The sequence below is a fragment of the Callithrix jacchus genome, chromosome 4, assembly GCF_049354715.1.
Source record: "Callithrix jacchus isolate 240 chromosome 4, calJac240_pri, whole genome shotgun sequence".
Classification (NCBI taxonomy): Eukaryota; Metazoa; Chordata; class Mammalia; order Primates; family Cebidae; genus Callithrix; species Callithrix jacchus.
The window spans coordinates 114,469,497-114,484,868 of record NC_133505.1 but is presented as its reverse complement, the minus strand read 5'-3'; the positions used below and the strand labels follow the sequence as shown (position 1 = coordinate 114,484,868).

Sequence of the window (15,372 nt, the reverse complement as noted above, 5' to 3'; positions counted from 1 at the left end):
CCAGCCTGGCCGAAAAAGCGAAACTCCATCTCAAAAAAAAAAAAAAAAAAGGATCCTAGATGAAAATCTAGGAAACACCATTCTGAATATCAGTCTGGGGAAATAATTTATGACTAAATCCTCAAAAAAACAATTGCAACAAAAACAAAAATTTGTAAGTTCTTTTAATTAAACTAAAGAACTTCTGCACAGTAAAAGCAACTAACAACAGAGTAAACAGACAACCTACAGAATAAGAGAAAATATTTGCAAGCTATGCATCTGACAAAGGTCTAATATCCAGATTCTATAAGGAAATTAAATAACTGAACAAGCAAAAAAAAAAAAAACATTAAAACATGAGCAAAAGACATGAACAAACACTTCTCAAAGAAGACACACAGTGGCCAACAAACATATATGTAAAAAAATCAACATCACCAATCACGAGAGAAACAGAAATCAAAACCACAATGAGATATCATTTCACACCAATCAGAATGGCTAGTATTAAAAAAAGAAAAATAACAGATGCTGGTGAGGCTTTGCAGAAAAGGGAATGCTTATACACCATTGGTGGGAATGTAAATTAGTCCAGCCACTGTGGAAAGCAATTTGGAGACTTCTCAAAGAACTTAAAACAGAACTCCAGGCGCAGTGGCTCACGCCTGTAATCCCACCACTTTGGGAGGCTGAGGCAAGTGGATCACTTAAGGTCAGGAGTTTGAGACCATCCTGGCCAGTATGGTAAAAGCCCATCTCTACTAAAAATACAAAAATTAGCTGGGCATGGTGGCGCATGTCTGTAGTCCCAGCTACTTGGGAGGCTGAGGCAGGAGAATCACTTGAACCCAAGAGGCAAAGCCAAGATCATGCCACTGTACTCCAGCCCGGGTAACAGAGCTAGACTCCATCTCAAAAAACAAAACAAAAAACAAAAAAACCAGAACTACAATTTTACTCAGCAATTCCATTACTGGGTGTATATCCAAAAGAAAACAAATCATTCTACTCAAACACATGCATTTGCACATTCATTACAGCACTATCCACAACAGCAAAGTCATAGCATCAACCTAGGTGCCCATCAATGACAGACTTGAGGAGGAAAATGTGGTACATAACACCAAGGAGTACTACACAGCCATAAAAAGAATGAAATCATGTCTTTTGCAGCAACATGGATGCAGCTGGAGGCCATTAGCCTAAGCAAATTAATGCAGGAACAGAAAACTATATACCATATGTTCTCACTTATAAGTGGGAGCTAGGCATTGGGTACTCATGGACATAAAGATGGGAACAGTAGACACTGGGGACTACTAGAGTGGGGGCTAGAAGAGGGTAAGGGTGGAAAAACTAACTGTTGGGTACTATGCTCAGTACCTAGGTGATGGGATCATTTGAATGCATGAGATGAAGAACATGGTTAAAGTTTCTACTAAGTGAATAGGCCCAGAAAGGTGTAAGAGACTCTTTGACTTAATGCACATTACAATTCTACTTGTTAAGAACAAGTTTGGGCCGGGCTCAGTGGCTCACGTCTGTAATCCCAGCACTTTGGGAGGCTGAGGTGGGTGGATCACGAGGTCAGAAGTTTGAGACCAGCCTGGCTAACAGGTGAAACCTTGTCTCTACTAAAAATACAAAAATTAGCCAGGCATGGTGGTGCAAGCCTGTATTCACAGCTACTTGAGAGGCTGAGGTAGGAGAATCACTTGTACCCAGGAGGCAGAGGTTGCAGTGAGCTGAGATCACGCCACTGCACTCCAACACTCCAGCCTGGGTGGCAGAACAACACTTCATCTCAAAAAAAAAAAAAGAACAAGTTTGGCTCTGGTAATTGCCTTAATTGCCTTCATAGCTAAAATATAAAACTATTTGGTAAGTAAAAAAATAAAAGTCTTTTCCTAGCAAAAAAGAAAAATAAATTTAAAAAATAAAGAAAATAACCAGATGTTAATTTTATAGCTTTGTCATTATATATTTGAAATAAACGAAAAAATAAGTGAATGTATATAAAGCAAAATATATATACACATATAATAGTACCACTACAAGACACTAGAAATATTATTTAAAATAAACTAACAGCTGGGTGTGATGGCTCATGCTTATAATCCCAGCCTTTTGGGAGGCCTAGAAGGGAGAACTGCTTGAGCCCAGGAGTTTGAGACTAGCCTGGGCAACATAACGAGACCCTAACTCTACAAAAAAAAAATCAATTAAAAATTAGTTGGGGACAGTGGTGCATGCCTGTAGTCCTAGCAACTCAGGAGGCTAAGGCAGGAGGATCATTTGAGCCCAGGCATTCAAGGTTACAGTGAGCTATAACTACACCCCTACACTCCAGCCTGGGTCAGAGAAAGACCCTATCTCTAAAAACAAATAAAGAAATTACTTAATTTATTTAATTAAATAAACATTTTGAGACTGCAAGAAAGGAAAATCCCTAGAGACCCAAAACAAAAAACTAAAAACTAAAGTAGTAATCATGCCAGGCACAGAGACTCATGCCTATAATCCAAACACTTTGGGAGGCTAAGGTGGGAAAATAGTTTGAGCCCAGAAGTTTGAGACCAGCCTGGGCAACACAGAGATCTACAAAAAATTTAAAATTATCTGGGCCTGGTGGTCCAAGCTACTCACAAAGTTAAGGTGGAAGGATTGCTTGGGCCCAGGAGGTCGAAGATGCAGTGAGCAGTGCCACTCACCATAGTGCCCAACTAATTTTAAATTTTTTGTAGAGATAAGGTCTCATTATGTTGCCCAGGCTAGTCTCAATCTCCTGCACTCACGCAATTTTCCTGCCTAAGCCTCCCAAAAGTCTGGGATTATAAGCATGAGTCATCATGCCCAGCCTGTTTAGTTTATGTTAAACAATATTTCTAGCATCTTGTAGTGGTATCGCACCACTGCACTCCAGCCTGGGTGACGGAGCAAGACCCTGTCTCAAAACAAAACAAAAATAAAACAAAACAAAATATATAGTAATCACAAGCTGACACTGATTTTGTGTTTTAACAGCTGCATGGTATACAGAGTGTGAGGCCTTGGACCCAAACAAAGCATGAACTGGAAGTTAGGGCTAGAAAAAATAGTGAAGTGCAGAATAGTAGTCTTTGGTACCTTCCTTATTCCTTCTACCCGCCTCAAGTATGGCTTTCCCTTCTCTTCTACAAGACCTTCTGAGACACTCCACTCCACAGCTATTTACTCTTTTAGGTTCCTAAATTTGGCGTTGCTTTACATGACCACCAATTATTTTCTATTAAAATTAATAATGATGAAATACTCCTCACAATTTTATACTAAAATTAATAATTTGTCTATAAATTAACAAGTTGAGTTATCACAAACAATAAATTAAGTATTAACTGATTAGGCTATGACTGTAACCCCCACCATCACCAACAATCATGCATTCTTGTCTAGGAAATTGAAGCATTATAACTAGAAATGGAGGGAATGAAATGAATGAAGCAGAAGGAATTAAACAAAGGGGCTAAAGGATTAATAGAAAGAGAGAGAAAAAAATGTGTGATCTTTTCCATCAGGCATTATTTTCTAGACTCCTAACCTCTAGTTTTCTGTCTTTGTTGAATGTCAGACATGCATTCACCCAGCTGTACAAGCCAGAAAGTTAAAAAATGCCCTTTCTGGCCAGGCACGGCAGCTCACACCTATAATCCCAGCACTTTGGGAGGCAGAGGTGGGCAGATCACGAGGTCAGGAGTTTGAGACCAGTGTGACCAACATGGTAAAACCCCGTGCCTACTAAAAATATAAAAATTAGCCGGGCATGGTGGCATGAACCTGTAATCCCAGCTACTCAGAAGGCTGAGGCAGGAGAATTGCTTGAACCTGGGAGTCAGAGGTTACAGTGAGCCAAGATTGCACTACTGCACTCCAGCCTGGGCAACAGGGCAAGACTCTGTCTCAAAATAAGAAGAAGAAAATATCCTTTCCTTTTCCCTCAGTATCCAACCTATAGCCAAGTGCTGTCCACTTCACCGTCTAAATCTCTCTCAAATCTATCCTTCTCTCCACATCCATCGCCATCACCTTGTACCAGAGCACCATTGACATTTTTGGCAACATAATTCTTTGTTGCAGGGGTTACATTACAGGATACTTTGGCTATCTTCCTGGCCTTTATCTACTAGATATCAATAACAGCCCTCTCCCACCAGGTGAGGCAATGAAAAAATGTCTAAGATGTTACCAAATATTCCCTGGTGAGCAAAAGAGGCCCCTCCTTGAGAATTGCTGCCTTATACAAGGTATCATCATTTCTTGTCTAGACTACAACAGCTTCCTAGTATGTCTTCCTGCATACACCATATTACTATATCCCATCTAGTAACCTGTTCTCCAAACTACAGCCAGAAAGATATTCCAACTCAGATCACATCAGTCCCTGCTTAAGATTAGCATTTCTCCTAGAATAAAATTCAAAATCCTTATTATTACTACAAGGTCTAGCTCTTACCTCTACAGATTCAACTTGAACCTTACCATATCCTTCTCCCCTCACTCTCCACTCTAGCCACACTGGCTACCTCAAATAGGTCATTCTCTCTCCAGCCACTTGGCTTTGCCTCAACTCCCTGCCAGCTCTTGTAGTGATCTGAGGAGTTAATTCTATTAAAAAATATAGATAGATTAGAAATAGATAGATACCAATGACCTTCTTCACAGAACTGGAAAAAACCACCTTGAACTTCATATGGAACCAAAAGAGAGCCCGCATAGCCAAGTCAATTCTAAGCAAGAAGAACACAGCGGGAGGCATCACACTACTGGACTTCAAACTCTACTACAAGGCTACAGTAATCAAAACAACATGGTACTGGTACCAAAACAGAGATATAGACCAATGGAACAGAACAGAGGCCTCGGAGGCAACACAACTTATCTACAACCATACAATCTTTTATAAACCTGACAAAAACAAGCAATGGGGAAAGGATTCCCTGTTTAATAAATGGTGTTGGGAAAACTGGCTAGCCATGTGCAGAAAGCAGAAACTGGACCCCTTCCTGACACCTTACACCAAAATTAACTCCAGATGGATTAAAGACTTAAGCATAAGACCTAACACCATAAAACCCTAGAAGAAAATTTAGGCTAAACCATTCAGGACATAGGACTAGGCAAGGACTTCATGACCAAAACACCAAAAGCATTGGCAACAAAAGCCAAAATAGACAAATGGGACCTAATCAAACTCCACAGGTTCTGCACGGCAAAAGAAACAGTCATTAGAGTGAATCGGCAACCAACAGAATGGGAAAAAATGTTTGCAGTTTACCCATCTGACAAAGGGCTGATATCCAGAATTTACAAAGAATTAAAACAGATCTACAAGAAAAAAAACAAACAAGCCCATTCAAAAATGGGCAAAGGATATGAACAGACACTTTACAAAAGAAGACATACATGAGGCCAACAAACATATGAAAAAATGCTCATCATCACTGGTCATCAGAGAAATGCAAATCAAAACTACATTGAGATACCATCTCACGCCAGTTAGAATGGCAATCATTAAAAAATCTGGAGACAGCAGATGCTGGAGAGGATGTGGAGAAATAGGAACACTTTTACACTGCTGGTGGGAGTGTAAATTAGTTCAACCATTGTGGAAGACAGTGTGGTGATTCCTCAAGGACCTAGAAATGGAAATTCCATTTGACCCAGCAATCCCATTACTGGGTATATATCCAAAGGACTATAAAGCATTCTACTATAAGGACACATGCACACGAATGTTCACTGCAGCACTGTTTACTAACAAAGACCTGGAACCAACCCAAATGCCCATTGATGATAGACTGGCCTGGGAAAATGTGGCACATATACACCATGGAATATTATGCAGCAATCAAAAATGATGAGTTTGTGTCCTTTGTAGGGACATGGATGAACCTGGAGAACATCATTCTCAGCAAACTGACACAAGAACAGAAAATGAAATACCGCATGTTCTCACTCATAGGCGGGTGATAAACAATGAGAACACATGGACACAGGGAGGGGAGCACTACACACTGGGGTCTATTGAGGGGAATAGGGGAGGGACAGCAGTGGGAGGAGTTGGGGAGAGATAGCATGGAGCATGGGGAGAAATGCCAGATATGGGTGAAGGGGAAGAAGGCAGCAAATCACCCTGCCACATGTGTACCTATGCAACTATCTTGCATGTTCTGCACATGTACCCCAAAACCTAAAATGCAATTAAAAAAAAGAAAGAAATAGAGAGAGAGAGAGAGAGAGAGAGAGAGATCTGGGGCTTGACACGGTAGCTCACACCTGTAATCCCAGCACTTTGGGAGGCTGAGGCAGGCACATCACTTGAGGTCAGGAGTTTGAGACCAGCCTGGCCAACATGGTGAAACACCATCTCTACTAAAAATACAAAAAATTAGCCAGGTGTGGTGGCGAGTGCCTGTGATCCCAGCTACTCGAGAGACTGAGGCAAAAGAATTGCTTGAACCAAGGAGGGAGAGGTTGTAGTGAGCAGAGATCACACCATTGCACCCCAGCCTGGGCGACAGAGCAAGACTCTGTCTCAAAAAAAAAAAACGGAAAAAAGATAGATTGATCTGGGGTCCTGGGTCAAAAGTGACCTAAGAAACAGTTGAATGCATTTTGATGGCTGGATAAGAGGGCACTCTTCTTTTTTTTCCTTCTCCCCCTCCCCACGTTTTTTAAATATAGTACTTTGAGTTGCTGTTTTAAGAAAAGGACATTTTTTCTCTGGGACAGGGTACACAGAGATCAGTGATAACCACAAGGAGAAAAGATAGAAAACAATGTGTTAAAAGAGCCACAAAACCAGGCCAGGTGTGGTGGTTCACTCTTGTAATTCCAGCACTTTGGGAGACCAAGGCAGGCAGATCACCTGAGGTCAGGAGTTCAAGACCAGCCTGGCCAACATGGAAAACCCCGTCTCTACTAAAAATACAAAAATTAGCCAGGTGTGGTGGTGCATACCTGTAGTCCCAGGTACTCAGGAGGCTGAGGCAGGAGAATCTCTTGAACCTAGGAGGCAGAGGTTGCAGTGAGCCGAGATCACACCACTGCACTCCAGCCTGGGCAACAGAGTGAGACTCTGTCTCAAAAAAAAAAAGTTACAAAACCTAAGTTCTAGTCCTTGTTCTGTCATTCACTAACCATGCGATTTGTTTTTCATTTACATATAATAACGTAACTTTTTTAGCCTACAGTTCTATGAATTTTTAGCACATGTAACCACCACCACAATTAGGATACAGCAGTTGCATCCTGAGGCTGCCCCTTTGTAGTCGAACACCTCCTCACTCCGGACCTTGGCAATCACTGCTCCATTCTTTGTCTTACAGTTTTACCTTTTCCTGATATGCTGAGGCTCTCTGAGTTTTTTCCCCCCACAAATAAAATTACACACACACACACACACACACACACACACACACACACGTCATCTTCGTTACATAAAAATATTAAGTTATTTATGATGATTGTCTGCTGTGGCTAAAAAACCTGGTATATGACAAGCATCCCATCCATTCCACAGTTTATATTGAGAAAAGGCTTTCTCTAGGTTTGTCCAATTTTTGCAATTTTGCATCTTGAAATTTCAGTCTTCTCCAGAAGGGTGGCTCCAGCTCAGATTTCTGCAGGCTACCCTAATGGACAAGTAGCTTTGTTCACTCCTAAAAAGCTAAGAGCTGCAAAATACTCCTTAATGCCTCCTTGTAGCTGTCCTTCCTCAGTTAGTTAACCACATTGCTGAAGTCTGAGCAGCCTAATTATCCTTTCAGCAGTCTTTGCTAAGGGGCTTCCAAAATTTTTCTAGCTCTTTGCTATTTATGAGCATAGCTCATCACTTAATGTCTAAAGGTAATATTGATGCCACTGTCAAATCAACACATCAGCTATAGTAGAGACAAGCCTCACTTCCAACTAGATAGATGATCTAGATTAAAAAGCTCACTCCCTTGGCTCCCTTAGCATCCCATATAGGGTTGCTAACATTAGTAAATCACAAGAATGCTGTGTATAGCATTATATGGATTTCAATAAGTACATCTGCAAAATTACTCAAAATCCTTTTGTAGTATAACAGATGAGGTATAACTATAATTGTTTGAATAACTGGATCCAAAAAGTGTTGATTAGTTCATTGATATCTCCCTAAGATAAGGCCTCCAGTGGATTGCTATAGGTAACTTAATTTAGTTCTATCTGATTTACACATTTTAATTAAGGAAGGGCTGAAGATATAGAAACATGATTACCAAATGGATAAATGTCATAGTAGGGATAGCCAAAAAAAATTATGTTAGAATCTTACTTCAGAAATACTTCAAACATACTCCATTTGCAAAACAAAGATAAATAAATAAAAACAAAAATTAAGATTAAAAATACTTTAATAAAAATCAATAAAATGGAACAATGTAGACTAATAAGCTGAAATGTAATAGGGAGAAAAAGAAATCCACTACACAAACATAGAATGAGAGAGACCTAGTTTCACAGCAGGCTACATAATAAGATCTGGGACTGTTAGTAATTTTAAATTCAATATACACCACCAATGTTGCATAGTTTACTTTTTAAAAAAAAGTTCCCGGTATTACATTACTAATGAATTCCATGTTAGTAATTGCAATGGTTAATTCTCAACCTCATTTTCAGCTTATAGCAGCATTTAACAGAAGTAATCATCAATCCTTTTTTGTACTACTTTTCTTTTCCTCACTTGACACTCTCCTGGTTCTCCTCCTACCTCACCAGCTGTTCTTTCTTTCCTGCCTCCTTTAGGACTGATGACTGCCAAATGCATCTCTCCAGACCAAACCTTTCCAATGAAGTCCAAACTCTTATATGTATCCCCTTTGTCATCACAAAAACCCTACCTCCACCTTCCTACGCAAATCTGCTTTTTCCATAGTCTTCCCCATCTCAGTCAACAGCAACTTCATCCTTCCAATTGCTCAGGCCAAAACCTTTGAGTCACTCTTGATCTCTCTCTTTTTCCACATCCTACATCCATTCCATCAGTAAATCCTGCTGACTCTGTCTACAAAGTATATCCAGAATCTGCCCACTTCTCACCACTTTACAGCTCTATCAGCTCCCCTTGACATTGTTGCAGTAGTCTCCTAAATGGTCTCCTTACTTCCAACTCTGAAACCCCACACCCACATTCTATTCTCAACACTGCAGCCAGAGAGATCTTCTTAAAACATGCAATCATCCAATGTTCATTCTAAGACTATTTACTGAGAACCATCTATGTGCAAGACAGTTATAGGTGCTGAGAATACACTTGAGAACAGAAAAGATAAAAATCACTGCCCTCATGAAGCTTTTATATCCTGGAAGGCAACAGACAAGAAACTATAAATGTAATAAATAAGTAAATTATATGGTAGGTCCATAGTACTATAGGTAAAAGAGAGAGCAGGGTAAAGGGAAACAGTGGCAAGAAAAAAGGGAATGTGTTGTAGGTTCAAACAGGGAAAGAAGTCTAGGCTTCACTGGCAATGTAACTTTTGAGCAAAGACAAAGGAGGTAAGGGCTTAGCCATGTAGACATCTGGAGAAACAGCACTCCAGGCAAAAGATGTTCCCATTAAGTCTTTCAGGAAGTATTTTTGGTTTCTTAGACCTTTAACTAAGTACATGATGGGCTGAAAGATGCAAGATTTTAAACTTGTTGTTTTTAATCTAAATATTACTTGTATTTTAATTTTTAAGTACTTTTCTAATAAGCCACAAGTGCTTTTTTAGACATTATAATTTAAGTGAAGTATTAGAAACTATTCATGCAAGCAAGTTTTCGGTCTTTTTCCAAAATTTAATTATGAATTTCATCTTTCATTTGGTTGTTTCGTTTATGGCCCATCAAAAGCAGTCCAAAAGGCCTGCATTTTTTGATAAGCAAATATGACATATCTAATATTTAGGGGAAACAAACAAAAAAACAGCAAGTATACCAAACATGGGAATTAACTAGCTTTAGCTTGATAAGAATATAAAACTTTTCAAATACAAATACCAACTGATTTTTCAGATTAAGCCAATTATAAAATTAATAATAAGCAAAGTCATCAGATTTATGAACACAATAAACTTAGTAAAAATTACGGATTTTTAAAAGCTTGTTAGTTTCCACCTAATTGGATGAGACTAGCACAATGTTTGTTTTTACCTTCCGGTGGCCTGTTGGATGTTGCCACAACGACGACCCCATTTTTGAACAGATTTTCAAAAAGCTGTTTCAGAATCATGGCATCAGCAATGTCAGTGACCTATTGACAACAACACATTTGTTTTATTTTAATTTCACTTCTGCTCTAACAAATTTGCTAATGGAGCGTCTTTTTTTTTTTTTTTAAGATGGAAGTAAATTCCAAGGGAAAAATTCTAATTATCATCATGAAGAAAAGAGTAGATAATTAAAAGCATGAAACACTGTACAGCAGTCCTTTAAACTTGACTTTTCTTTTTCGCAAGCCTATCATTTCTACACAAATTACCAAATGGTTCTATGATAACTTCTTTTATAGAAATACAGGTGGAAAGCATAATTATCCTAAACATTTAGGAAGTCTAATTAATTAGAATTAACATGACCAATACCCTCCTCCTCTTCCTACCCATATCCCACAGCCTCCCCCCGCCCAGAAAAAGAGAGATGAAAAAATAGTGATAATAAAATACACAGGCTGTTTGAGATTTCTAATACCTTTCTGGCAAAGGTCCCTGGAAAGGTGACTTTAAATGGTCATGGGCCTTTAGAAATAAGGACAAGTAGCCAGTGAGACATAATCAGCTGCTGTTGAAAATAGAATGATATGACATAGATACTATTGTGCAATTGTTGCACAAAACAATTCAACAGATGGCCCATCACAAAAATAAGCAATTTCATTGTTCTTTTTAAGTGCCTTCTATTACTGTCCATGAATAATCAAAAGGCACTGCAGTCACTTCCAGCACAGCCAGCCTCTGCTAACCTTCACAAACACAAATATTCCTTCTACCAAAAAAAAAAAACCTTTCAAGAATGGCTAATATAGTCCCTTAAAAAATAACTAGGGACAATATTAGAAATGCATAATTCAGATAAAACTATTCCATCCAAGTTACGTTACAGAGAAATATAACTATTGATCTTTCCTAAAATTACTTTTTAAATTCACAGTTACAAAGTAAGCTTCATGATGTAACTTTTTCTAAAGGCTTTTAAAATTCACAAAGAAAGACAACAATTAAGGAGGGAAGGAAGCTGACTCCAAAAATAAATGTGTAATGAAGATTGACATCAATCATTGCAACTTCCCCTAAGTATTAATAACATGGGCTTTAATACTCCTAGTGTAAAAATGTTTTGATCTTTCTTTGATAGCACATTTCAAATACTCTCAGGATAACTTGCTTTACATATACCCATAAGATAGAGTACACTGTTATTTTTAAACCCCATTAGAGGACACAGAAATTGGTGAATTCTTTCAATTAAATTAAAATACTAAAAGTTACAAACTGAATGGTTATAGCGCAATTAACAATAACCTGGGTTGCACCGGTCTAAATCACTTTTCTCTTTACAACAAATATCTTAATCAAAGGTTTAATTAATTCTTTCCCACCTGAACAAAATAAAACAAAACCATGAAATAGGATGCACAGATTTTTTTTTTTCTGTCTCAGGTTCTTAACTAAAAAACGGTTAAAGATTCCTTAAATTAAAAAGACTTCTGGAACTTCAAAAATAGTGAATAAATGAAAAGGAAAGTAGTGCTGATATTATTTAATTTGGAGTTTAGGATCACTGTCAAATTTGGCTTCCGCAAAAAGCACTGACAGAGAAAGTCCTTTTCAAATGCTTGAACACCAGTGGCATTTCTGATGAGAGGACAGAACGAGCTTGTACATTTTAATAGCAACTGTGCTTTTAAATTACATTGCCAATACACTGACTTTTTAAAAGAGTGATATCAATGAAAGGTTTCCAGATTTTAGAGAATAAAAATGGTCATTTGACTATATCATTAATGTCTCTGAAAAAAAATGTAAAAAAGCTTTTGTGCCGTTAGGTTTAGAAAAGTGAAGGGACATTTAGCTTATAACACAATGCAAAGGTTTAAACTGAAAGTTGAAGAAAGCAAACAGTAAAGGCTTGTGGTTGAGTTACAATTTGCTGTTTTTATATTTCAGAATGTTTTTGCCCTATCAGAGTAAATGAGCTTGGAGAAGCTATGACTAATTAATAAAGCAGGAGTCACTTGGTGTAGCCGGGTGCCAATGTATACTCTTTTGATCTTGCTCCGCACTTGTTCAGCCTTGCCGGGGAACAGTAATTTTACAGTATAAGTGAACAGAAGACAATTGGCCACACATTCTTGGAGAGCTGGCTTTTTCAGCACCCAGCATTTCATTACCACCACGAACAAAAGAGAAGGCTACAGATTACCAATAAGGGTAGTCTGCTAATACAGAGAGTGGAGACATTTCATTAGCATTAAAGAGAAAAGATTTTTTTTTATAACCTAGAGTTGCTTTCCATTATGACTCACTTAAGTAAAAAAGAAAAAAAATCTAATGGTTAATTTACATGTGTGAGTGCTTGAGTCTCAGTCATCCACTGATTGGTACAGTGCCATGTAATGAGTGACAAACATAAGCATGCATTATCAGTAATTAGGATTAGCACAAAAATAAGCACCTATTTTTTATTAGCAGTTTTTAATAGCTTTCTTCCTGCTTCATAACAATGGTTAAAACTATTTTTTAATGATATTGATAGCTTATAGAGGAGAATTTTGCATGATCTTCTGCTCATCAGAATTATTTTTTTTTCTGGACCCATATTAGTAAAACATCCATTCAGTGTCCCTCTCAGAGGAGATATGAAGAAATAACATTAAAAAAAAAATCAGTTTTCCTCACTATTCTGATGTCTTCAGAATCATAAACAGTTTAACATGTAACATAAATATTCCAAGAGGACATAATAAAGAGCCTAAGGAAAACTCTGAAGACAAGCTATTATTTATTTCACTAACCAAAACATACTTTTAAAAAAACCTACTCAAACACATTTTTCAACCAAGGTAAGAACTATGTATCTAACACCTCAGGTAAAACTGAAATACTTGAAGGTAGAGGGTGGGAGGAGGGGGAAGAGCAGAAGAAAGAACTATTGGGTACTAGGCTTAGTACCTGAGTGATGAAATAATCAGTACAGCAAACCCTCGTGACACATGTTTACCTACATAACAAACCTGCACACATATCCCTGAACCTAAAATAAAAGTTAAAAAAAAAACTGAAATACTATAACTACTCTTAGTAAGGAAACCAAGCCAATGAAGAACACATTCTGCAAATGTAATCTGAATGCTTATCAAATCATAATCTTTAAAATTCCTTAAATTCAAGAGCACAAAAAATGAGTCTATCCATTTTTTTAGGCAGCAAAAATTCCCCTTCATCTCCCTAGTAAAATAAATATATTAATTAACACCACCTAAAGGCTAATAACAACTAGCTAAAAATCAAGGCTTCTAATACGATTCCATTTTTAAAGTGAAGTGGTGATTGTAGACATACTGTCACTAAGAATAAAGTGCCTTAAAAATTCTTTTATGATAAATCAGCAAGTATTGTACTAGGCTTAATAGGCTTAAGAATAATTTTTAGGTTCCATCACTAAAACATCTACCAAAACCCCACCCAGCTCTAGAGCTGTATATTTAAACACATAATACAAATACTTTATATACCTAAGAAAATGCATATATAGCATAGCTGTTACTGGAAAACAAGAGCATTAGCGCTGGACTTAAACTGTTAGTTACCAGCTGTGTGACCTTGGTCAAGTTACTAAACCTCTCTGATCCTCAATTTCCTCATCAAGGCAACAAAAGCAGTAATAATACCTACCTTGCAATATTGCTATGAGACATAAAGTAAACTCTCAAGAAATGAGAGACTATTAACTTTGACTATTTCCTATGTATGGTGTATATGCTAGTATTAATATAATTCTGTATTATTAATGCATAGCTATGTAGAATTTTAGCTGTAGTTGGAATTATATTTAGCATTATACAGTTATTAAGAATATAAGTACACAGAAAAACACTCAAAAACAGTAACTAATAGTATAGAACATATATAGTAGATGGAATATAAGCATTCTAATAAATAAGTAAGCAATACCTCAAATAGTTCATAAAAGATGGATTTAACTAGTATGCAAACAAACATGAAAAAAAAATCAACCACATTATTTCCTAAAGGAATACAAATTAAAATAAGCCACCACTTTTTATGTATTAAATTAGACAAAAATGTTCAGATAATTCAGAATGATGACAGGAAAAAATGTGGGTTGAAGTTATAATATACGTTGGGTTCTGTAAATGCTGATTTTGCTTGAGAAATGCTATTATATGTAAGGGGAGTGGGACTTAATAGGGGAACCACTTCCATAGTTTTCATTTGGTATTAGATTCATTCATTCATTCCTTCCTTTATTCACTATTCATTCTTTCTCAGACACTGTTCTAGAAACCTGAAATACATCAATTAATATTCATGCCTTCAAATTTATATTCTGGGAAGAAACACAGATAAACAATAAACATAATAAATAAGTAAATTATATATATGTTAAAAGGTGATTGTATGATATGGGAAAAAAGGCAGGTAAGGGGCATGGGAAGCCTGGGGGTCAATGGCAAACTGAAATTTTAAATAGGAATTTGAAATGGGCCTTGTTAAGGAGGTAATTGAGCAAAGAGAGGAAGAAATGAGGGAGTTGCTCTTAGGAATATGTAAGGGTGTGAGGGAAATCACTCAGCAACAGTTGCTGGCTAGGCATTAAAAGTAGCACAGTGGCTCAAGCCTGTAATCCCAGCACTTTGGGAGGCCGAGGCGGGTGGATCACAAGGTCAAGAGAACAAGACCATCCTAGTCAACATGGTGAAACCCCATCTCTACTAAAAATTCAAAAAAATTAGCTGGGCATGGTGGTGCGCGCCTGTAATCCCAGCTATTCGTGAGGCTGAGGCGGGAGAATTGCCTGAACCCAGGAGGCGGAGGTAGCGGTGAGCTGAGATGGCGCCACTGCACTCCAACCTGGGTAACAAGAGCGAAATTCTGTCTCCAAAAAAAAAAAAGTATAACCCACAGGCTCAAGCCTGTGGCCAAAGATAAGAGCTTAGAGGCATAGCTCTTGCTTACAAGATGGGCTCCTCAATTTTCCTGCTGCTTCCTTTACTTTAAACGAACCATTCATGCTTTTGCTCCCAAACATAGTGACCTGCATCCTATATCTCACACACACACACACACACACACACACACACACACACATGCTGTTAGT

General features: G+C 37.8%; 1 protein-coding gene across 5 annotated transcripts in view; it reads right to left on the bottom strand.

Moving 5' to 3' along the window:
• The window catches only part of AFG1L (AFG1 like ATPase), a 251,443-nt gene that overhangs the window by 155,579 nt on the left and 80,492 nt on the right, over positions 1 to 15,372 (bottom strand). For all 5 annotated transcript variants that reach the window (XM_054254317.2, XM_078369902.1, XM_002746932.7 and 2 more), the window contains one exon: positions 10,186 to 10,285. In XM_054254317.2, the coding sequence (XP_054110292.1) occupies positions 10,186 to 10,285 (100 nt within the window). The remainder of the gene's footprint in view (positions 1 to 10,185; positions 10,286 to 15,372) is intronic.